The sequence below is a fragment of the Strix uralensis genome, chromosome 11, assembly GCF_047716275.1.
Source record: "Strix uralensis isolate ZFMK-TIS-50842 chromosome 11, bStrUra1, whole genome shotgun sequence".
Classification (NCBI taxonomy): Eukaryota; Metazoa; Chordata; class Aves; order Strigiformes; family Strigidae; genus Strix; species Strix uralensis.
In genome coordinates, this window is record NC_133982.1 from 25,954,570 (window position 1) to 25,980,907 (window position 26,338).

A 26,338-nucleotide genomic window follows, 5' to 3' on the forward strand; every position below is an offset into this window, starting at 1 on the left:
AGAAATCCTAATCCTTAAAGAAAAATTCCCAAAATATTTTAATAAAAATAGCAATTTGCATCTTTCTAGCACTAAACCATAAACCAGCTTGATCAAGAGTGGTTTAGAAACTAAAATCATTCAACTTGTGTTTTGAGTCATGAATAGAAGGCTGCCTTCCACTGGTCACCACATTCACTGTAGCAGACAAAAGCTGCCTTATGAAGTTGACAGTATAATCCCTACTTACAAAAAAACCTTTTGTTTAACTACTGAATAAGGTCTCATTGAGATGCTAATCATAGGTTGCATTGTGATTTCTGAAAAGCACTAAAAAGCATATTGTTTCAAAAGGCTGAAACATGGGTGGCCAAAAAATATCCCAAATTAAAGCAAAGATGACTTCTTCCCCCAGTCTCTCCTGAGTTAGAAATGTGAGCATTTTTATTGTCCTGAGTGAGATACTAGTAGTTTGACTATTTCACAAATTAGCTTTAGATTAGAGCAATAACAACAGATTTGCATGCTTGTTTTGATTTTTAAAGCTACTGTAAAGCTTTTTTAGGTTGTTAGGGTTTTTTTGGAGCTGCAGTTCAATGCAAAAATAGCTCTCATGAAAGGCAAAAAATTTTAACCTCAAAAGCACTATTCAGAAAGTGACAGAAGCAGTTGTATACTTCAGATAATTCAGACCACAGAAATCCTAGAGGCATCTAGGATACCAATGAAAAAAGTTAAACTATACAATCAGAACACACGCACACCAGACTCTGCATTAACAGCAACCAGCAGGAGTGGTCCATTTTCAAGTAGTGCTGCTCAGACTTAGCTCCAGGATGGGCTATTTTCAACCACGCTGAGCAAGCTTGGGTCACTCACTTGGTGATTTAGAAGCCATATTGTACTGCTGCTTTAATGTGGCTCTCTGGAATAGATTTAAGACAATCCCCTCTGATAATCTGATTTTTTTTCTAACTGATGGTTTTGATGCACTACATTCAAGAGGAAAAACAGTGAAAGCCAACATACCATCACCTGAATAATTAAAATAATTATAAAAAAGCATATCCTGCTCCCATTCACTTTAATATGACATTAATATGAACCAATTCAATCATTAGCTTTTTCCAGCTCTCAAGCGATCCATTTACTCCTCCAGAGATCACTCCTACAAAACAGCCATACTAACTTTCATAAAATCAAATCTGCTTCTTTAAGGTACAGTTCCATTTCTGTCATTAGTTGATAACAGTGAAGAGAATATTTTTAGTCACCCACTACTTACAGCATAAGGAACTGGGACATAAGACAATCTTCTTGCTTGTCTTGCCCCGTGAAAACTGGGCAAATCACTCTACTACCTTATGTCCCTTGACTTCCCTCCTCCCGCTCTTTTCTACAACAGGGTTAATAAAACCCTTTGTGAGGCAGACAGTGACTCATTTACAGAAAGCACTATCTAAGTGGTAGTCCAGTATTCTCAGTATCAAGCTGATGAATGGAACTTTTCGGTGAGACCTATAAAACATCACAAATAATTTAGAAGTATGTGCAAATTAGTCACATAAATGTTGTTATAAACAGACATACCTTATGGCTTTACACCAGGCTTTTGTAATTTTTTTTATTACTTTTTCTCACTTCTCTTCTGTTACAGCAGCAAACCCTATAATACTCCAACAGCAGCTAGCAAGGCAAACTGCCTTCTCAGACTTTCACCTGCAATGCTCTGTAGAGCTGAAAATTAAACACATGCTGCAACTTCTCTTTGAGAATCAAAAGCAATATATGGAACATTATCCTATAAAGTTAACTTTATTCACAAGGAAGATACACATTTAGTCAGCAAACAGGTGTAGCTCATAACGTACATAAAATTCAGTAACTGCAGTCATTCAGAAGCTCTTTAAAATTATGCAACTTCTATTTAATTTTGGGTTAGTAATCATATTTACAGAATGGGATAACAGGAAGGACAAACATATCTGCTAGATCACAGCAATTTTAACATACTCCAAGACAGCATACATACTGCCACCGAATGTAAAAGAGCTGTATTCCAGAAGCTTTATTCAATCAGAAAAAATAAACAATATTTGCTGAGTTTTTAGCAGAGAAAGATCATTTCTCTTCACTGCATTCATGCAAGAGAAGTAACTGGAGAGAGTATTATGCAATAACCCTGCGTTTTTCACTGGCTTGCAGCACAGACAAAATGGTAACATACAAAGCCAAATCGCAACCAGAGATTCTCTTCATTCATCTTCCTACTTTTGCATTTCTTTTCCCAATACAGTCTCATTATGATGTAACTTTGAAAATTATTTATACATATACCATCAAGAGAGCAGTTCAAGTAATTTCTACTGATTTAACCCAAGACTCTTCATGCAATACCAAATGAGATTTCAAACAAGTCTTCTAGGATTTGCACAATGGCCTGATGGGACAAGGTCTTAAATGGAGTTATACTTCAAACTGATTTTTAGGCAAGATTGAAGTCCTAAACAAAGTTAACTTGAAACACATGACTTGTTAGTTTCAATATCCGAAAGGTAAAGTGACTCTCTGCCAACACCAACTTGTAAGGACTGAAATATATCACAGTATTTTTGGGGTTCACCATCAAGTTACTTGAGCATCAAATAAAACTGATTTTTCTTACAGCTGAAGACCAATCATGCATAAAAAGGCAGGTAGAGTGCATGAGAACCCTGATGCATCAGTTCTGAAGACATAAAAGTATCCCCTAGTACTTTATCATCCTTCTGCACATTTACAACTAAAGCTAGACTCCTGGGGCTATAGTCTTCAAATTCAAGTAGTATTCTTTGTACATTTCCATCAGCTACTGTGTAAAATGGGACATACCAGCTGCAACCACACCTAAAGAAAGCATCTGTGACCTATGCACGCAGGGGAAGCTAGATGTAGTTAAATGCTTAGTGACTTGAACTTTAATTATCCTTTATTTTCCAGATCACAAGGAAAAACAATCAGTACAGAGTGTTTTAAGAATGCATTTTTCAAAAGAAACATGTATCCATTGAGTAGAAAATACATTGCTTATAACACTTCAGCCTGACTGCTAAGGATTTCTTAAAATGGCAGAATAAGGAAGACTCACTTTGGTTTGCCATAAATCTCTTTCACACCATAACTCTGTATGAATCACTCCAGGACAGCATGATTCAGTGTCATATGCAAGCTGAAGTCTCATTTGATGCTTACAAATGGCTTACAGTTTTTGACATTTAATAAAAAAAATTTATTTCATCTGTAGCACAAAATGGAAGTACTCACTGATATCATCTTCATGATAAATGACAGAGTGGAATGGTAGATTTTTGTCCTTAATATATCTCTCTGCTGGCTCAATATAAAAGGTCCCACTGTGAGTTTGGATGAATCCTTCAAATTTTCCATCAATAACAGACCCATGGCTAAGACTTCCCTGCTCACCTGTTAAGGAAAAAAGTGCATTAGTTTTTTTTATACCTTTCTAAAAGCTTCCCGTCCTGTGCAAACTTCAAGCACACACACTACCCAGGGTGTTAAGCAGACAATGCTAAAGCATGATACTTGCGTGATTATCCTGATTGTGCATCAGTTCCCAACTGCTAAAAACCTGTATGAATTATACAGTAGTAAGATTCTGGATAACAGCAGTAAGACATTCTTGCAGAAAGTTTGTGTCTGAATTTAAGACTAAAATTATTCAACAGTAAGACATACAGTTATTCCAAAATCATAGTAAGTTCAATAGCTTCCTAATGAGGTGCATAAGTGACATGTTTAAAAAGCACACACTAAGAATTCAACTCCCTATTTTAAAGCTGTCATGTATACAGCATGTAATCCTATATCCAAGTCCTGTCCTTATGCATCTGTTCATACAATTATTAAAAAATAAATAAATCCGAGTGTATACTGAACTTTGAAAGATTTCAAAGAAAGATTTCTCTATATTCAAGGCATCCATTTTTCTCTTCAAGCATAAGCCTCTTAAAACTGTAGCTAGGTTTAAATGTGGGATGGAGTGGATTTGTATTTGAAACAGTCACAACCTGGAAAAGTGCAACTGTCAAAGTTTAATCATTGACAGTTACAACATGCAGCATTCCTAACAAGTCTTTCCCATAAAAGGATGAAAGATCGCTAAAGGAATGTTTATATACTCCTCCACTGAGAGGAGTACAGAATCACACTATCAAATTACCAGAACTATACTAATTCTTATCATTAACCAGCACTAATTTTTAACTAACAATTATCAAGAATTTTATAAAGCTTACACATGGTACTGAAATTTGGAGGAAGTATCTTGAAGATATGCCATACAACTCTTGAGAGAGCACTAAAAAGTAGAAATAGGCTTTGCAGAACACTAGTTTTAAGATATTCGTAGGTAATCCCAGATTTATTTACTATATTCTATTAGAATGTGCATTAATATCATGAACTTGTAAGCCAGGTATCATTGGAAATTTCAGAGTACTTGGAAGGAAGACTCTTGATCTGAATGGAAATCAAGAACCAACAGCAAAACAGTTTATTTACTCTAAATTTGTTCGTGATCCTCATGACAAGTACAAATTTGGGCTGAATGAGAAAGGTAAAGAGGATTAAAACAAAATGTAGAGTAAGCCCAGTGAGTAGCTACATGGGGAACCTCTAACCTCATCCCTCAGCAATAAGGAAAGAATCAAAAGCTTTTCTGAAGTTATTTCACAAAATAAGAAAAAAAACACAACAGAAGACCCCCCCACACCTTAAAAGCCCTCTGACCTACTTAAGTCAACTGGTAAACTGGTCTACCTAGATGTATATAAACTGCTAAGCATGTATACTTCTTTCCACAGTTTAAAAGTCACTTCAAGACTGTAGGACATTACTTACAGAGATCTTCAGGAATCAGTTAGATTCCCATCAGAACCAAACAGACTATGAAGAGGGACAGAAGTCTTAATCCTTCTCTCTCTTCATCTGCTTTTAATTCCTTAATTCTCCCTCCTTTTTAATCAATTTTATCTTTTGTATTTACTGAAATCGGGTAATTATCCTCAATTATAGCAGTATTTCATTCCTTATATTCCTTTAAACTAAGAACAGTACCTGATTTTTTTTTTTAAATGCAGACAACTTTTTCCTTTTTTTTTTTTTTTTAAATGCATCAGATTTCTATGAAGAGTATGTTCATAAACACAGTTGAACTTCAAGTTCTATGGATATGAAAATTATTAGGTAAAATACATTTTTTAAGTGTGACACTTATATGAGAATAAAAGCAGATGGAGTTTAAATGCATTTAGATGCACTGAAGTTTAATAATGAAGATAACCTAATCATACAGATATTAATTTTCTATATGTAGTATTAAAAGCCTCCTGTTTAAAATGACTGCACTTTAATCCATTTAGAAGTGTTGTACTTACCATAAATGTGTCCAGTGTAAACATGGGAGGTATCATAATCAATTACTTGGTTTGATATTTCTACTTTAAAGTCATCACTAAAAAGAGATGTATCTCTCTTCATTCGAAGGTTGAAGTGTCTAAAGTATAAAGAATAAAAGAAGATAGTAAATTTGTTTGAGCTTCAATTAGAAGAGCAGTAAGCAAAGTACTTTTAACCAACATTTTTGTGCAAACAGTTTGCAGACCCTGTAAAATTTATCTATAAAAATGTTTATACTGTATAAGAATTAAACCATAGCCTAGAAGGATTTTCTTAAGGAAGATTATTTAGATGCTTTTGATACAAGTAGCTAAATTTATAGGATTTAAGCCAGAAAACAGGGTTAGACTTAAATGCATAAATCTAAAATGCTGACTTTGACTATACACTTGTTCCCATTCCTCCAGAAGACACAGGTGTAGCTTAAGAGAAAAAGCAGCTATTTTACTTCACAGCACTGTGAAGCAGAAGAGATAACAAATATCAGCTTATTTTACTTCACTGCCAACATTTCAGTAATGTAAATGAAGTGTAGGTGAGCTAATTACTATTTCAACTGAAACTCAAAAAATAAGATGGGCAACAACATTTCATTAAAAAAATACTTAAACTGGTAGTTACATGCACAACTACGTAAACAGCTCACTGAATGATCTTGTTCAAATTACAGCATTCTTTGATACAAATCCTACTGCTTATCTTTATATGAAACATACTTGATTTTCTTTGTACAAAAACAAAAGTTTGGTTCAGTGAAGTCAAGCAACGTAACTGAAGTGTTTTAAAATGCCTGACACGAATTCATACCTGTGACAACCGTCAGCTTGCTTCAGAATTTCATTTGGTATTCTCTTAAATTTTGTATAAACACATTGTGCAAATACATATCAGTGAAGTTGTTGAAACTTCAGTCATTCCAATTTTACTCTTGATTTTCTTCCTATATTTTTTCTCTTTCTGCACAATCACGAAATTGAAGGAATGTTATAGTTATGTCACCAATTTGTTACACAAAAAGTAACTCTGATAAGTTGACATCTGTCAGATTCTTCATCTAAAAAAGGTGACCAGTCTCTCAGTATAGACAGTATACTATCTGGCAGAGTTGACCTTCCATAGTGAAAGCTAGTATCCATTTGTGCTAACAGCACAATAGCCAAAACAAGTAAGTGCCACAGTGAGCCGATTAAATCTAACTCATTTTTAGTACAGCTGAAGCATATACAAAATATATCTTCAGTCTTCACTTGTATATTAAATAATATGACACTACAGTTCTAAGTCTTTTGAAACAACTGTACATTAAGATGCACAATTCAAGACCACAGAGAAAAAGCCATACCTACACTTAAAATCTGGTAAAGGCTCTAGCGACTCATGTTCACTATTCTGTAACACAAATACACACCAGCTAGCAGTAGCTATCCAGATAGAAAGGTATGTTTTATGCTAGAAAGCTAGTATTTCTAATATCACATAGAGACAAAAAATAAGAATTCTTCTTTAAGTTACTCTTTACTAGCTCTGTAAAACTGCCTTTCGCTAACACAGAGGTTCACGAGGATCAGGAGATAACATGAAGAAGCAACCCAGAAAAACACTGTAGGACAGATTGCTACAAGATTATGCAATACATTTTTAGAAAAGTATTTCAAATACAAAATAACACAGGTGTGTTTCACAGTAACAAGCCTCTGACCATTTGATTTCTTAATTTCGTTAAACTATTAGACAACCTGATCATCTCACACCTGGTTTTCAACAGGCATTTTCTTGGTCATTCAAACATGCTTGAAGGCAAAAGGATTATCTGTCTGGACTGTTCACCCTTTTAATAATGAAAAATGAAGTGACCAATCTTCCTTTAGTACTCCCCACCAAAAATGGGAGGGGGAAAGAGAGGCAACTGGGGGGGTGGTGGTGGTCAGGGGTAGTGGGAAACAAGCATTCATTTGTTTCTACCTCCAAGAATTAACAACATTAACAAATCACCAAACTTTAAACAATCATAAAACCTCACGTAGCACATGAAACCTACAGTAATCATAAAACCTCACGTATCACATGAAACCTACAGTAAAGAAAGTAAATTCCACTTTTATATCTATGCAGAGACATCTTAATGCACTACTTACAAGTATCAATAAAATGAACTGCACTGAAAAGATGCCAGTTTATAGGTGGGGAGACTCCAGATTGCAACGACTGAGTCAAACAAATGGATAGTTGGCAGGGACACCTAAAGTTCAGTATCTCAGCCAATATAGAAGTTGTTCTAATATTTACTCTAAATTTCTTCAAAGCCAGTATTTCTTCCCCTTTCTTGAAAGGAATATAAGCTAGTCCCTCTCATTCTCAAAATTATCTCAAAGAGAATCTATCTCATTTTTCTTCCCTGGCTTAAATCCAGTAACTTCATGTATTCTTCTGAGGGGAGACGACTCCAGAGAAGTTCAAAAAATTTGTCTGCATTATTCCTGAATACAGTTTCTAAAACTAGCCACAATGGAAGAAATAAGAAGCTTCAAATAAGCCTTTTGGTAATTACCATTTCTACAGCATGCATGGAGTTCTCTGTGCCAGCACCTATATCAATGTAAGCTAAGCTATTCTCTAGTCTGGCTACACAGCAGGCAGAGGATTAACTATTTCCAGAAAAATAATGCTTCTTTTATTTACACACTTACTATCTTGAATAAGGCATTTCCCAGCAGTAGTGGTCTCAAATAGAATTAAACTAATTAAGACCAAGTTTTGACCTTAATTATTTGTTGCTGCTTCCGTCTTACACGTATCTGAAAACTGATATGGTAACAGGCTGTAAGTTGGTTACTGTACGGTTGCTCATTTGCTTGAAGACAGAATTTTTGGTAAAACTGTTTACATTGTTATATCATCTGCTTTGATAATAAAATACATCTTAATCATTAATGGCAGTACCTTAAAGACTATCAAGAGGTAGATTTTTATTTCAAATTAGCTTACCTCAGGGAGGGTGTGTCAGATTTGCAAGTATGTAACATAGCAACTCAGTGATAATTGAAGAAAAAAATCCTTGCGAACACCATGCTTAGCTAAAACCCAGTAATTTCCCACAGACTCGAGTTAACGTCAATCCTATGCTCTAATCACAGAGCAAGTACTTAAAGAGAAAAAAGCTGTGTGTATATACTGACAGCACTTGGTAAAACAAACATAAAGGTGTACATGTAAGAGTTAATGCTTAATCTACTATTCCATTTCTTTTTAGTATGTGTTACCTTCTAAGATCGGTGAGTTTGCCATGATGGAATGTCCAATATTTTGGGACACTGACAGCAAGTCTGCAGACTTCCAAAGATGGCAGAAAGAGCTATTATCAGTGGTACACAAAAGGGCACTTGGTGCTTTCCCTTTCCTACCTCTCTTCAGTCAAATTGCTGTAACTAGTGGCAGCCTGAGCACACAGAATTACTCAGTGAACAGATGAGTTGTTTTTTTTTAAACAAAGGAAGGATGTAGGAGTTACTCCACAGCTGGAAGAAGTGGCTGGGAAAAGGAAACAGAAGGTGATGGGTTGGTAGCAGTATGGAACATGACTCCAGTACACGGAGAGTCCATTTAGGTTCATATTCTTTTCTTCTCAGTAGAAACCAGAAAAATCTTTGCAGATGTGTCTCCATGAGCCTGCTCACAAGTGAGGATCTAGACTCTGCTTGAGGTGCAACTCTTTTATCCTTACTTTCCCCATTTAAGAACTGAAAGACTCTTCTCTGAAAAATGGAAAGGGGTCTATAAACGGAAGGGGAGAATAATTTGAGTCCTTCTTGTTAACTGCTTCCACATGTGGCATCTCAAAATCTAAGCCTGGTTCCCACAGACTGTCAGACTCATTCTAACCCCGAATGATATTAAATAGAAGACAGCTTAACAATTTAATGCTGTGTTTAGACTGCTTGCAAGCTAAGTCCATCACACTTATGGACATCATTATTTTTTACACTGTTTACACTTACTAGTAAATCCATATAACATATTCCATCATCTTTTAACTGACAATTCATATGGTCCTGGTACTGACACTAAAGAAACATATCTTTGAAACAGCACATGAAAGGGTCTCCAGGTTTCCATTATCCACCTAGATGCAGATAGAGGGTATCACCCTCTAGTAAGTATTTATCTGAAAACCAATCTCCACAGCATTGCAAAGCTCAGCAATCCCTGCTAGAATGCCTGCAGCTTATATTTGTTTTCCATCAACACCTCTGAAGTGGCACTTGTGATTGTCCAGAGATTTCTTTCCCAACCTTCAGAAGTCAGACTTGTTAAGCTTGTTATTCTGGAACACAATTGAGGATGCAGCCTTCATCCTAAACAATTTGCCACTGATTATTCGTAATATACATAGCTGCGAACACCTAAGCTAGCTCAGGTAACAGAAACCACCCAAGCAGGATTACAAGTAGCTACATGTTGGCTAATTTACACTCTAAGAAAGTCAGTGAAGTATCTCTCTGTCCTGAAGAGTATGGTGTACAGATTTTTTAAGAGCAGGATAGTCTTTACCCAGCGCTGATTTTTTTTTCATTTCAGTAAAGCTTCTTTGGGAAGTTAAGTGCAGATTCTGCCACTTGGTTTCCTGTTTATCCAAAATAACCTTTCCATTTGTATTTACATGAAGTTGAATATTTATATGCAGTGCCATGTTCTAACATCATTTGAGAACATAAGATCAAAAAAAGAAAACAGGTAAAGATGTACTAGAATAAAATCACAAGGCATCAAAGTTACTACATGAATTCAAACTAAGAAACTAGTTTAGAAAGACACTTTCTTAGTGAAGCAGACATAGAAAGACAAGAAATCTGCTAGCTGAGCACATAGGAAACATTTGTTTTAACATGGCTTTCTGAGAACATGGCCATGTTTACTAAAGTTTGTTGGCCAAGGAGCAAAGTTCTAAACCATTAATACCAATTTTACTGGTATGGCTGGGAAACCCTGTACCTCAGCTGGGCAGTCTCACTAGTCTGATGCCACTGTACCAGGCGTTCCCTAGACAAACCTGAGTGAAACTGAATATTCTTTCCTGAGGGCTACACATATTCCAGCTCACTGTATTTAAACTCATAAAATGCAAGACATTTAACCCAGAGATCAGCCTCTAAAATATTTTTTAGCTTAATTTTTTTTTTTTTTAAAAAATGAGTAAGGACTCAGGTTCCTGCTTCCCAATTCTGCAAGGTAAAATTTACCTACAAAACTGAAGAATGGTCACAGAGCACTGAATAAAGCTGAAAAGACTACAGTAAGAACTAAAGAGATTCTTATTTTTTTCTTTTTAAATTCAGGACAATATAAAATTAGTTGTAAGTGAACCTTGTCACTTATATGAATTATTTTCATGAATTTTACTAAGTCTCACAGAAGCCAACCAGTCAGTCCTATTTTGATGACCACTAAAACAACCTATTTAAGAAATTACTCTGTTCAAGTGCACACGGAACTGAGGAACAGATAAATTTTCAGATTAGTCCAGTAACAGTGAATCTGCTTTAAGTTCTGACAGATTCACAGAATGTAGAAGACAAAGCCACTTCATGAATTGAGTACTATGTTGCATGCAAAATTACAGAAGTATTTAAAAATTAAATGCCATTTTAAAAAAATCTAGTGTTTAATAAAAAACTGAAGGTGACAATATAAAGTCCTCTTTAATCCAAGAGTAACTAGCTCGGTTACTTCAGTCCACCTCAGACAGCATGGCAGCATGCTGAGAACATTACCTTTGAAATTCAACATATCAAATAAAATTTCTGTGCAGGTAGCCTCCTTTGTTTTCATAACCTACTCGAATACAGTCAACAACTATCTTATTTAAACAAAACATTTAACAGCTCCAACTAATGAAGACAATACAAAGGATTAGATTACTATAGAACCAAGAATAAAAAAACCCTCATACTTAAGAACTCTCAAATTTTGTGGTCCACTCCTGCCATTCACGACTGTACCAGAAAGCTCAACTAATGTATGACTGATAGCCGTTCAAAATAATGAAAATTAATGAAAAAGATACTGCACAAAAAATCAGTATTAAATCAATCAACAAACACTGCTTCACAAATATGCCTTGCCAAATGGTGCAGGAAGCACAGATTAAGACTCAAAGCCACACAACTTCACAATACAACAGCTCTCATTATAAAGCTCCTCTTCTCAATGCAAAACACTGTAAAAAGTAGTATTTAAGAAGCAAACATCTTTGAACTTTTTGCCAAACTGGGTGACAGTTAAAACATTTTCACCTAGCAGCTGAATCACATGGTCACTCTGCAACATATTGTAGCTTTACACAGAGTTTTCTTAATAATACACTGTAGAAACTTTGCTCACAAACTACAGGAGAAAAGTTACATGCAGTAACATGCAGTACCCTACTAGTAGCAGTATTGAGACTGATGCAGTTTTTTCCAGCTGCTTATTGATCAAACACTACTCTCAGCACTTTGACATAACCAGGCAAAACAGCCTTAAGTGGAAGCTTGCCTTACGGCATCTTCCTGACTCCTGGCACCCAGTGTCACCTTTGAAAGAACCGATAGGCACTTTAGCTGTCAAGTTATTTGAAGTAATAATGACCACATCTTGGTGTCCACTGGACTCACCACATTAGGCAGATGCATACTATTCACCTTTTTATATAGAACCATGAAGACAAAAATTCTTCTCCTTCACTCCCCATACAAACCCAAAAAGGATAGGATAGTAAGATTATTCTAAACTCCCTTCCCTCCAAAAACCACCTATCATTGTACTTGTAATGTTACAGAGCAGAGCTGGATGCATGCTCCTTCGGATACAGAGGGGTATGCCCTCATAGTGACACAGAATGGTAAGCAAGAACATTCTGGTGAATAAGAAAACAAGAGAAGGAAAATGCCTAATGGTCACCAAGGATCACTACAAATGACCAGTATCACTGATTTTTAATGCAGTGGAAGCAAAGCTTGTGTTTCGTAATTAATCAGAAGGTATTCAAGTTTCTGACTATCATAATGCAAGCCTCTACAAGCGTATACGCAGACTGATCTGAAAATATGATTCGTAGTCCACATTTTGGAGCACAGTAGAAGAAAGTAAGTACTTCGAGTCCAGACGAACTGTATAAGGTGGGGGAGGCTGAAGAACATGTTACTCCAGTCGCACCAACTGACATAACGATCTAATATTGACATGAGTTTAACACTGTATTCAGCTAGTTTTTAAGATTGGAATACGCTGGTCTAAAAGAATCTGGACTTAGCAGCCATGACTTGTAAGCCCAAATTAAAACATGGAGAAGCACTTTTATTAGTGAAGCCCGTATTTTTAAACTATTTCAGGTTTTATAGAACAACCTAACAATATTCAGCAAGTGACTGCTTTAATATTCACAAGCATAACCACATGAAAGGTCTTTTTATTTGAATGGCTTACAAAGAAGTCATGTTGCAAGCATTTCCAGTAACAGTTTTCCTATTATAAAGACCATGTATAGACCATATATTCCAACAAGCATATCTGAACTTAACAGGTTTTTCTAAAAAAAGTTAAAAATTTTAGGTAAAAATCTAAGGAAAACTGCAGCTAAATTGCAAAACATCTGAAAAGTTGTCAATATATCTTTTAATTTAGTAATAAGCAAGTGTTACCAAGTACCACTTAAAAATTCAGCTGTTCACTCAAGTTGCATAGGCAACTTTCCCTAGCAAGAGTCATCAACTAATCCAAGAGAAAGAGTGGAAGTGGGTGTGGATGGGTGATTAACAGGACAAATTAAGAAGAAAATTAGAAAGCGTAAGTTATTAGGAATGCATTAAGTAAAGAGTTGACTGGCAGTACAGTTAAACACTATAATGTAGTTCCTTTATTCTGAATGCATCAGGATCTCAGGAATTCAGTTTTCTCATTAGGTAAAAAGTTATAGTTCAGAGAACATCAGATATCACAAGTTTTTCAAGATCTGTCCTCAAAATGAAATCACTATGAATGAAGTATCCAGTATATTTCTCGACATTCTACAGTTGATAGGAATTCAGTTTAAGACATTCTATGATTAATATATTACAATGTTTATTGCAATAAAAGTAAAGAAACCAACTTTCCAACTTCTCTGCATGGGAATGGTTGTGCTCAGTAAGTTAACAAGTGCAAGTGCACATTTTGTGACTAAGGATATAAAATGCAGTAGCAGTTTTAGTGATGTCCCAACTTAATTTTCAAAATTACTGGCATTACCTTGACACGCAGAAGAAAGTTATGCCATATTAAATACCTTCACTGCATCTCAAGCCTGTGCCAAAGGCATTGTTCTTCTACGAAATCATTCCATATATTTTGGGGTTTTTTTTTGTTTCGGTTCTCTTTTGGGGGGTGGGGGCGAGGGAAAGGGTTGTGTAGTGGGCCCAAAAGCTATTTTATACCAGGAACTTAGCTGGTTAATATTAACGCTGTGCATTCATTATCCTCCCTGGACTCAAAGGGCACCTTAAATTAACTCACACTAAAACACTCAATATAAACAAGCAGGTAGAAGTCCAGGATTGTTTTAAAACTTCATATTCATTCCAATTTGAAGCATTTTAGAAATGAGCATATTTTGCACCACTGGTAAAGCAATAATTTTAACTCACCTAAACTCCATGGTTTATGATTCAAAAGAATTAATAGGTATGCACAGCTTAGTTTTATTACATCTGCCATAACAAGTTGTATTTTGGATTACCCAACAAGAAAAGTTTTGAAAAATTTATGTTCTTAACAGTATATTGTGTAGCACTTAAGTTTCAGATGAAGGTTAAACAAGTCAGGGTTTCTCAAGGATGGCATGTTATACACCCATTTGTAGAACTACCGAGTCTGGCGTGAAAAAAAGGTAGCTTTGGTTTTAATTCCATCATTACAGTATCTATTTCATTATTAAACATTTATTATAGCCCATGGCTAAACGGATATTTTAACTTGGTGTAAATATTTAAACTTTGGTTTTATTTTTTCATTTTTCAACAAAATGGCACTATGAAATACAGTTCTTAAATCCAAACAGCCTACTGAAAAGAACAGATGTTACTTACACAATCACAAAATACTTGTAGCTGCCAGCTATTTTCTGGACAATGAAACTAAGTTTGATGAAAGCTAATCTGGTATATGTCAGCACTGCCACTGCAAAGGGTAGTATTGCATCTTCCCTCTCATCACTTCTGCTTATTTCTGCACCACTTCTTCCTACAGCAGGTTTGCTTATAGACTGAATTGAGTGACAAATGAATCTCGCTGAAAAATAACTAGTCAAATCGCCTCCCCATCTTGACCTGTTGGCCACATGACCAACAGATGCTTCCTCTGGCACAAATGGAAAGTTTATAAAGTTCAAACTGGTAGCTGAGATACAGCACAAGAGCTTCATTTGCTGTTTCCAGCAGTGAATGGCAGTAAATACTAGGACAGCTTTTCCCATTGTTTCCCAGCTACAGAAGACAGCCATTTCCTCAGAAGCCAACTCAAACCAGAAGATTATCATTTCAGTACTCCTGTATTCAGTATCTTTATTAAGTTAAGGAGAAGCAAGTTGGACAGCTGTATGCCAATAAACCACTACACCTGGACAAAGTCTCAACTAACCATTTGGTATAAAGCCATTCAAAAAATCAGGTTTACATGTTCAGAATCTCAAACCCCATGTTGACCTGACTGCCTTTAAGTTTTATCACCTGTATTTAAATAAAACAGCACTTTAAGAGTCCATGGGCTAAATCTGAATGGCTTAAGCATTTTGCAAAAGCTTTATTTCCTACCTTAGACCAAAGTAATTAGATTATTTGATAGAAAGGTTTTAAGGTTGCCATCTTCAGTGATGACAAACATCACTTAGAGTTATTCACAATAAACTAGCTGCAACTACAGGAAGGCAATCCTATTTGTACAATTTTTCAAACTGCTATACACCTTCAAAGCTACTAAATAGACTGTATGAAGTAAAACAATTCACTTGATGCTAATTCATATTTAAAGAAAAAAGTATTTTGTAAGAACACAGACCAATTAACAGGAATTTGTGGACTAAACTTACAGCCTGTCAACTACCCTCTCTTTGGCAGGAAGTGTTAGATGTGTCACAGAGAACTACCAAAATCCTAAAACATGGACTGGTTTGACCTTATAGCACATTTCCATTCAGCCTCCTCAGTTAATGATTGATTTGTGCCTCGGAGCATAGGGATTTAGAATCAATTCCACATATAAACACCAACACTTTCCTTCATGAGTAATAGTAGCTGTTAGCAAAATCTTTATAAACCTGTTTGTCTGAGGTCTGGTGTGACTAAGATCCATGAAGTAGGAGAGAAAATCTTTTTTTAGATGTCATTATTGTAGGTACGGTTAACATTTTTATATTATAAAGATTCTCAGCCTACCTTATTTATTAACACAGATAGAATGCACAGGCTAAGCTAACAGCTCTGTTTTACAGAAGAGTATTATGGGATCTTTACCAGTGACAAGATGATCCTGCTCAAGTGGACTGAAAGGTGGACTGCTCCCAAAAAGAATGGTCTCATCCTCCCTCCATCAGCCTTCCAAATCATACTGAATTTTTTTTTTTTCCCAAATAATTTTCAGCTGGATCAGTTCCCAGATCCTATTCCCCTGCATGGGTTTAAGCCTACTAGTGCTAGCACCAAGATGATGCTGGGAATGCGGTCAGGCCTGTTCCTCTCTGCAGCAGTACACAATCTGGTAATCCTAAATTAACCAGCAAAAGCATAGCTTAAGAGCGGCAGCATCAGACAAACTAAACTTCACTGTCTTGCAACCTTACTGGAGATTTAATTTAAAAGCAGAAAGGTTTACAATATGAGAAGCCTCTGAACATTCTACTCTGCAGTCTTATTAGAACGATTTAATAGCAAAGACTAGAGGTGGCCTGTGAACCTACAGCAGAGACAGCAGCAGTATAACTCTTCTTTAAATAACAGAATTCCCTGGCCTGAAAAATCACACCCAAAAACGTGGTTTCAAGACCAGGACTTCAAATCCAGGATTTGGGTTGCAGTTCTACAGCAGTCACCAATACAACCCTAATGCTAATCTTTTGGGAACACGCACTGAAATTCAGCCATTACGCCACACACCTCCAGCCGCCACTCTTCGTTCCCTGAAGAAATCACAAGCTGGCACAGAAGCGGAACACTTACTCATAAAACAATATACCACACCCAGATCTAGAAGACCTGGTTTTACTTTTGCTCTGTCAAATTTCCTATGTTTCTACATACGGCTAGCAATTATTTATCAAGTTCTGATTACTTAAATTGTAACAGAAATAATTAGAAAAGCAAGGGCATTACATATACATTAAGACAGTGGTGCTGCAAAGAAGTGAGTCAAAGAAACAAAGATACAGACACAAATATTTTCACTCTCTCCCTGCTTCTCCTCAGTTATACAAAAAGCAGGCAATTCTAAGTACAAAGAGATCTTCCCAAGTGAAACCTACAAATTATACTTCAGTTGCTCACACTGAATATCAGACTTTTGTACTGCATCTTACAATCACATGTTAAATGCAAGGCAAAGCAAGTCTTGTAACAGCAATTATGTTTTTCCCATGTCAAGTAACTGCTAAATTTCACAATAGAACAGAAAACAGATGACACCATTACACATGAAACATAACACTTTTTGGGCCTATTTTGTAGTTTCAAATGCAATTTGAAATTTCCTTTCTCAATTAAATCTCCTCAGGCAGTTTGGCATAATTTTTGCCAAAAAATATGCCAAAGCTGCATTACAAGCTCAGAATCAACTACCATTCTGTTCCCAGTATGATTCCATTGTTTAATCTTCAAAGTGCATTAATAGTTACCACCAGAAGTTTGAATGAGTGATTACAAGCAACAATTTTACACTTATACTGAACATCAGAGCAAGTACTTCACAGATACTGTAAGCACTGCATTTTAGAGTATTCTAGTCTGGTGACTGTATTTCACCATTTACCTTTTCACTACAATTAAAACACATATATGAATATTTAAAACCAATACCTTTTAAAATATCACTAACCTTCCATGAGCATGAAAATCTAAGCGCAAGAACTGATCTTCATGTGATACTGCTCTTTTGGCACGCTGGTGTTTTTGGTGTAACAAATCCACATCATAAGACAATCCTTCATAATGTCTAATGTACTTATTTAGAGGATTTCCATACTGACCTGAAAAGATAAAAAAGTAAGGTTTAGCATGTCTGAGAAATTACTAAGTTACAACCACACTATAAGATATGGCAGATCTGTGGTGCAAAACAGCTGGTGATGGGGACACAAATTCCACATAATATGCATTTTAGCTTGCTTTTTTCCTCCCTTGTACACTTCAGATTCGCTCTACTCTGGTCCCACAGACCGACTGCACACTTGCAGTTAAGTGTGTTAGGTCAACCTTGTAAGGCATCTTCCACTTTAATTCCAATCAAGATGAGCACAGTTCATTTACTCCAGAACTACTCCACAATGCAAAGTACATCATTGTAGACAGAAACGCCTGAGAGATGTTTCAGAAATGCACTCCCGATCCAAACACGAAAAGTGCAACAGGTTAACATGTTGCTTTTGGTTCCCTAGAAGAACTGTACTTTCAGTTTCACTCTGCACTCATGACACTGAAGCATTTGCTCAGAATGTTTATTTCCACATTACAAATATCCAGAAAATTAAGAACAAACCATGCCACCTAGCAACACAACATTCTGTACCACATGGAAAAGTTTTTATTAAAGATGTACCTCCAAAGATATAGATTCAGTTCGGTCTATTTTGGACACTTCCTTCTACGGTAATATTTCCGAACCACATTAAAAATGCATGTCAGAAAATGAGCAAAGATTTTGGTACTACCATCCTGATGGGGAAAGGGACATGCAGAACTGACTAGAGGCAATAGCATTTGAGAGCTCTTCATAGATCTATAATATGCATACAGAGGACCACCATATCAGCTCTGTATTTACACTAGACATTTTACTGTAGCACAGTATTTTTCACTCCAAAGTTAGCATTAGTAGGTCAATAACAGGATAGAGAACTCCTTGTGCTGCCCAGACACCTGTCAGATATACTGCTGAGATGAACAACCAACAGGCCAGTAATCATAAGACTGTAAAGAAGTTAACATAGCATTATTTTCCTCCAGACAAGAGGCCAGTGTATGCATTACAGGCATTCGGTTAATTCCAATTTTGGTCACTTCTTCAAGTAAGTACACAGTTTCCAGCCAGGATTCACCTTCTTACTAGTTAATATATCCTAAGCAATCACTGAAACGTATGTCATTACAGTCATTAACAGTATGGCACATATTTCACGAAAAGTATATTCTCATACCTTGACCACCAACCACCAAGGTCTCCATCACCTGCCTCTGCATATTCAACACTGATACTCTTCACAAGTCTTACCACACTTTTATATCAAACACCAGCACTACAACACTATGCATGAAAAATGTTTCATCTACCTGCCAGAAGTAAACACAGATGTTGTGGAAGGAATTATTAAAATGAAGTGATTCAGTAAGTCAGAGACCATAAAAGACAGAAGTTCCAACACTAGAAAATAACTTAAAGACATAGAAAAACCAAAGCAAAACACAACTTGTGGAGCAAACCAGTGGATCTGTGCAATGGAGGTAGTACACAATATGTTTTACATACACAGTGAGAAACTGTTTTTAAACAGTTTCTATTTAAAACATCAATCATAGGGAATTAATTTAGATACCTATATCTAGAATCTACAGACAAGAGTGAGATCATTTCAGTGGTTCTGGTATCAAAGCCAGATTATACATGACTCAAATGATGTCATGTTTTTCGATGTACTAAACATTACAGCCAAAGAATTAAAGATATTACATGATGTATGTTTCAAAACTCACAGGACTAATTACATGTTTTGATACATAACTTAGTAGCTAGCACAAAAACATTCACTGTTTGAAACAAAAGCTTGCAGTATTCTTCTAACCGATCTATGCAAAAAACATACAATCAATTCTTTTCTCTTATAACTCCATAGAAGCATCTGTTTCTGAAGAACAAATCAACTATTCATTACAAAAACTACTTTGTGTATCAAATCACTCAAAGGTAAGCATCATCTCTTACATTGTTATTATGCAAAAAGTCAAGCTTTCTTTTAAGCAGTCTGCAACAGGAATATATTGCCAAATGTATTTGTAGAAGGAATGTTTCAGCACTGTGTTTAGTAAAAATTTCTGTACAAGTTCTTCCCTACATATCCCCTTTGATAAAGTATATTCCAAAGCTTTAGAAGGTGTTTCAGTGAACTGTATGTTTTTTATGGAAACAAGTTGGCCCTTTTTAGTTCATTGAGATGCAATGTGATGATACAAACTGAGTGCAGTAAATGTATCATCATTTTTGCTAGCTGCAACACATCATCTTTCACAAAAATGACACACAAATTCAACTGTCAACCACTTCATTTACGAGAAGATAGACCTGACATAAAACCTGAGTTGTCTATTGAAAGCTGAGGTATCCAAACACAATCTTTACTACACTAAGAATAAGAAATTAGAATACAGAACATGCAAGCTGCTGGTTTTCCAGTTCCAGGTTGAACCAGTAATCTTCAAACATCCTCATGAACAATGTCAGATTTGTTTCCATGTCACAGGAGCTGCATTTCATAGTACTTACTACTACATTCTGAAAGTTGGGCAACCACAATCAGTGGTACAACATTATGCACCAGTTTCTGCTTCAAGGATGTATAAACCTTTTCTTTCTCATTTTCTGTTCTGTTACTTTTTTCACTGTATGTTGTTCTTGGGTATGCAAGTGTTTTCCCCATTGTTTCTGGCTTGTCACCTAGCTTCAAAGCCCTCCTTCCTTAACCTCCTCCTTAAGGAAGGGAACAAACTATTCCATTTCTGATTGATTTTAAGAACCTGACTTGGGCTATCATCTTTTTTTTCCTGAAGAAATATCGAAGTGTAGCATTTGAGAGATCAGATAGAAAGTAAAATCTCCACCTTTTGCCAGAATTCTTAATTCTGCAAGAAAAAGCAGGATCTCATAATCAGTTTAACCTCAGACCAACCGAAATGTGAAAATTCTTAAAGAGATTTCATGCAATATTGTGCTGGTTTTGGGTGGGGTACAGTTCATTTTCTTCAGAGTAGCTAGCATGGGGCTGTGTTTTGGATTTGTGCTGGAAACAGTGTTGATAACCCAGGGATGTGTGAGTTCCTGCTGAGCAGGGCTTACACAGCGTCAAGGCCTTTGCTGCTGCTCACACCTCCCCACCAGCGAGGAGGCTGGGGGTGCACGAGGAGCTGGGAGGGGACACAGCCGGGACAGCTGCCCCCAGCTGACCCCAGGGATGTTCCAGACCATATGGCGTCATGCTCAGCATAGAGAGCTGGGGGAAGAAGGAGGAAGGGGGGGATGTTGGGAGTGACGGCGTTTGTCTGCCCAAGTCACCGTTACGTGTGATGGAGCCCTGCTGTCCTGGAGGTGGCTGGACACCTGCCTGCCCATGGGAAGTGCCCAATGAATTCCTTGGTTTGCTCTGCTTGTGTGCATGGCTTTTGCTTTACTGTTAAACTGTCTTTATCTCAACCCATGAATTTTCTCAGTTTTACCCTTCTGATTCTCTCCCCCATCCCACTGTGGGGGGAGTGAGTGAGCAGCTGCCTGGTGCTTAGTTGCCAGCTGGAGTTAAACCACAACAAATATTCTTCTTCCAATATCTATACCAACAAGGGCCAGGAAGGCCCAATGAGATAAGTGTATCCCAAAGCTTTGCCTCAGTAGTGTTACATTTTCACAAAGAAAAAAATCTGTTATTGTACTAAGAATACAGTTTTTGTAAGCAAAAATGCACATTTACCTTTCCCTGTATTTATTGTCATGAGGTCTGCTTTAAATTAATACCACAGGTTTCTCACTGCCTGTTTCTTTTCAAGAGATTAGAATGTCTGATCACTAGTAAGCTCAATGACCAACACGAAAGATGACTAAGTAAATTAATACCTCCAAATGCGTCGCTTGCATTCAACAGCAATGTGCACAAGATGATACTGCCATATCTTTTTAAAATTCAAGTAATCATATACTGCAGATAAACTGCATTCAAATTTCCTCACAGTACCGCAGGCTTCTGCAAATGTTGACTCTATTGTTGACTGCAAATACAGTTCAATACCAAAATTTGATTCTAATTTCCTCTCAGTCTCAAAATACAAGTCCATTCTCATTCAGCTTTCCAGAAACCTCTTAGGTGTCATAAACATTTATAAAATGTGTGATTTAAGCAAGTCTACAGGAATTTAAATTCAAATAAGACACAGGATGAATCCACAGTTTCAGTATCTAGCATGAAGAATTCTGAGGATGAAGGATGTTGTCCTGTCTAATGTTTCCCTAAACACTTCCAATATAATCCCACAAAATGAAGTAGAAACACCTCCTATGGCCCAACAACTTCTATAAACCAAACAAGATCATCCTGAGCCGACTTGACTACAGGTACATGCTTTCCAATTTCAGGTGTATGACCCAAAAGTGTCAACATTAAAGAAAACAAGCTTCAAAATTAACTGATATAAGCTAAAACTTAGCTAAAATTACAATTTTAAAACTAATCTGCATCTAGAATATGATACTAATAACTCACTTAAACTTTAGAAAACTAAGGACTTAGTACTCTGCAGAATGTTTAAACTTCTGTGCTCCACAACCCCAAGACTATTTAACAAGTTAAATTACCTTCAACTTTTCTGTGGTAGGAGGCCTCTAATAATGCATTGCTTAAATTGTTAGAGGTCATTTTTGTCTCAGTATTGCACAGTACTCTTTGAACAGCTTCAGGCACCTGGAAGAAGTTTTAAAGCATAACAACTTACTGAAGACCCAATAACACTTTGCACCTGAACCAGGTCTCAAGACTATGTGGAAAGCTCTGAGACTGCACTCAACTGAGTCACAAACCATAGTGTTTAAGTGTTAACTACTGTGGCAAGACAGTAAGACCACTGACATTAAATAGCCTTATAACTGTTCTCTCTGCTATGCAAAAGCAGAGAGGGTTTTAATAAAACCCCCTTTTCTTAACCAAAACATACACACTTTCTGTGCTCACACAGAGAAACAATGCCATTTCTCTTCCCTGTCTCCAAAACTTAAAAAACTCCTTACGTTTTAAGTACTCTCACAGCGAATACTTAACACAAACACTTGCTGCTCTCCTCTTGCTAAACCAAAGCAGCTGCACATCACCTAGAGAATATGCCATTTCATACTTTTCTCTTCAGACAGGGTTGAAATCAAGGCTTCAAAACGAACATTTACTTTCACTTCCAGAGGCACATGTAACATTAACACTGTTATAGCACTGTAAGGCTGCAACAGATAGGCAATCTCCTTCTAGCAAAATGAGCTACATACGAAGCGATTATCTGCTTCACAAAGGTAGCTTAATAAGTAACTCAGCCTTGGTAACACAGGAATTTACAGGATCCCGTGGCAAAAGTTTGTTAAACTGTAAAGAAGACTACAGTGAGGTGCATGAAGCACGTACAAGTGCTAGGTCCACTTTTTGTAATTAGAAGATTTGGCATTAAAAAGTAAGAAGTCCAATCATTGAATCTGAGGTTAAAGCACCCCAAGAAATTGTTACAATAACACACACACAAATCTCAACCTCTGTGATAAACTACTGTCATTATTTTGTTGTCATTGAAAAACTAGTTGGTTTGGTTTTTTTAATAGAGACTGCAAGACAAAGATCTTTCAAAGAGGGATATGATCAGAAAGCCTGCAGTAAGGAACACTGAACCATGAGCATCTAGATATACTTTAAGGGAGCTGCTCTACAAATTTCATGTGTCATGTTGCCACCAACCAAACATCAAAGACAGCATGATGCCTTTCCAGGCAACCTAGTGGGATAAGCCAATGTTATACTTCATCTAAACGCTAAGATAGTGGGCAGGAACCCTTCAGGATACAGATATCCCAGAGCAACAACGGGATGGCTTTTGAACCTGACGGGATAGTCTTCTAAAGACTTGCTAAACTAGATGTGGCATCTCCTACCACAAAAACCCTGCAGGAATGAAGCTTTATTCTCATGGCCTCAGAACTAAATACAAGGAAGGGCTTTAAACAGAATTAGAGCATTTAGGCAAATGTCTCAAGGTGACAGTCCCTGTGAAAGATTTTTGTGTATGAAGGTCTACAGCTCTTCAGCATCCCTGGAGTTTTAAAAAAATATCTACAGTTGTCATTCTGAACAGACACAAACCCCACCGAACGGGTAGAGAGTCTCAGGCATACGTTCTCGCCTTCTAACTAAGCTTATGCAAATGTGCAGTGAAGGCAGTCCACGATTATTACCCTTTCACTAAGGTTTATGTTAAAACTAATATAGCACCTAGGGATATGGTGTAGATGAGAATGGTCAGCGTTAGGTTAACGGTTGGACTAGATGATCTTCAAGGTCTTTTCCAACCTAGATGATTCTGCGATTCTGTAAATGTAAAATGTAAATGTAAAATGTATCACCCATGAGATTTTAGCTATAAGCCTCCTGGCACACCTTGAGCAGCTATGCAACAATTGCTTGGTGGTCTATGCTTAAACGATTTGCTGTTCAGTTTCTTCATCATAGTTATTTTCCCACAGAAGACTATGAAGACCTCCCACCCCCAGACAAAACCTTCCCAGTCTGTGGGAGTGAAGCAGTACCCAGAGCAGAGGAAGTGAGCTAGGGAATACTTAAGCCAATTGGATATACAGAAGTCCACAGGATCAGATGGGATGCATCCAAGAGTGATGAGGATGCTGGCTGATGCCATTTCAAGGCTTTCTGTAACCTTTTTGAAACATTATGGTGATGAAGGGGGGGGATCCTGACAACTGGAAGAGAAATGTCATCCCTACCTTCAAGGAGGCGATCTACAGGCTAGTCAGACTAACCTCAGTAGCTGGGAAGATTATGAAGGAAATCCTTATAGAGGTTAGCTTCATGCACATGAAGACGACTGGTAATAAACAGTTCTGAGATTTTACCAGTGTAAACATAAACATCTATTAAATTTAAATATATCATGGTAAAAGATGACAACATTTAACTTCAATGCATGCACTGTTCTAAAAGATGTTTATATTAAACCACTCAGATTCTTGCATGACAAAGGCAAATAGTCCAAATACAACACAGATTTGTTTATGGGGAAAAAAAGCACAGACTTTGACTTAACAGACTATCAGAAATTGTTCAGCAGCCAGGCTAACTTATCTGACAACTCTTACTGCAAGTGTCATCACTGATTTACAGATCTGAAATGCCAGCTTATGATAAGTATCTTTAAGAGAATTATTATTATAATTTTAAGACAATCAAAGCAAGTTGTACTTCTTCAAGCTGTTTTCAATGTAGTTTATTTCTCTTAAAAAATGTTTCCTTTACATGGGGTATCAAAGACTGTATATAGCATTCAGATTTAGCATGTCTGTGCTTATGTATATTGAAAGCCAGTAATTCTGCCATATACCTCCTGGCAAATTTCACTGAAGAGTTTATTCAGGCTGTACCTTCGTAACTGCCAGCAGAAGGGCAGGTCCTGCTGCCCTTTTCATCCATTCTGTTTCTATTCTTCCCTTGCGCTAGTACTAAAATGAATTCAATTGAAAAAATATACTTTCTCTTCTGGTCAAGTTAGTTTTTGGTAAAAGAAAAACATGAAACCAAGAAGTCAAGGCAGGATCATGTCCCTCCACTGAAAACTCACATTTAGGGCACAGTTGGACAGTCCAGCACCACCAGTGTAAGCAGTACACAGATGCCTGCTTCCTTTTTTTTTTTAAACCCTCTTCCTCTCCACCCTGTGTGAGTCCCAGCTCTTTCTCCTCACTGGTCTGGGGTCTGCACAATAAACCAATGGAAGCTACATGTCTGGCAGGAAATGATTAATCTATTTTGTCTGAATTAGCAGGTTGAATTGACTCCTCCTGCCATCAAACACAAGAAGCAGCAAAGGAGAGGTGGGAATGCATGGCCAGGGCAGGACCAGACAGCAGTAACTCATTACAGTGGCTCTGCCATACTGCCAACCGAACTTTTAGATCCTTTTAAAAGCGAAAATAAACTGCAGTTTTAGGCTTTGGGGCAATGGTATTTCAAAGTTACTAACTAAACACCTGATTTTATTTACTTTTAATTACCATGGGCATTTCTGAAACAACCATCTGACAGCTGCCTTTACCAGATACTGTCTCATCCAGCCATATAAAGTTCGTAATGTTTTTATTTTAAACCCCAGCTAAACGCTGGAGGCTGAGTGCCATGTTAATGAAGGCTAGTATTCTTCTCAATTTATAGCAAGGATGCAAACTAAATCACTCAGATGCCGATAGCTCATAAATGCCTTACCACAACTCCCCCATGTGTCCAGAAAAAAACAGAGTATCTCCCCTGCTCACTGGGAAATAGGTAGTTCAATATCCAGCAGCACAAGACACCAGGATACAACTTGGAAGTCCCAGCAACATAGAAGAGTGTGTTGTACCAGTGAAAACAAACAATTTATCATAGATTTGCAATGATGTTCAGCATCCAATCAGTCTAGCCAAAGCATGATCACTCTTGTTAAATCCAAGCTTTTTTGGGGTCTCATTAGTTCTCTTTTCCATATTTTCTGTTCCCCTTCCCCTCCCTTTTTTTTTTTTTTAAATGACCGTCAGGTAGGAGAGGTTCTAACAGTTATTTCCATTCCTAGAGGAACATAATTTTGTACAGATAATTAAGTACTGTAATATACCTGCATGCATCTTCATCACATGC

At 36.9% G+C, this 26,338-nt stretch overlaps 1 protein-coding gene across 1 annotated transcript in view; it reads right to left on the bottom strand.

The window, feature by feature from the left end:
- The window catches only part of ADAM10 (ADAM metallopeptidase domain 10), a 49,900-nt gene that overhangs the window by 20,283 nt on the left and 3,279 nt on the right, over nucleotides 1-26,338 (bottom strand). Inside the window, 3 exon segments of the mRNA XM_074880065.1 lie at nucleotides 3,283-3,441; nucleotides 5,415-5,533; nucleotides 17,530-17,680. Of these exon segments, the coding sequence (XP_074736166.1) occupies nucleotides 3,283-3,441; nucleotides 5,415-5,533; nucleotides 17,530-17,680 (429 nt within the window).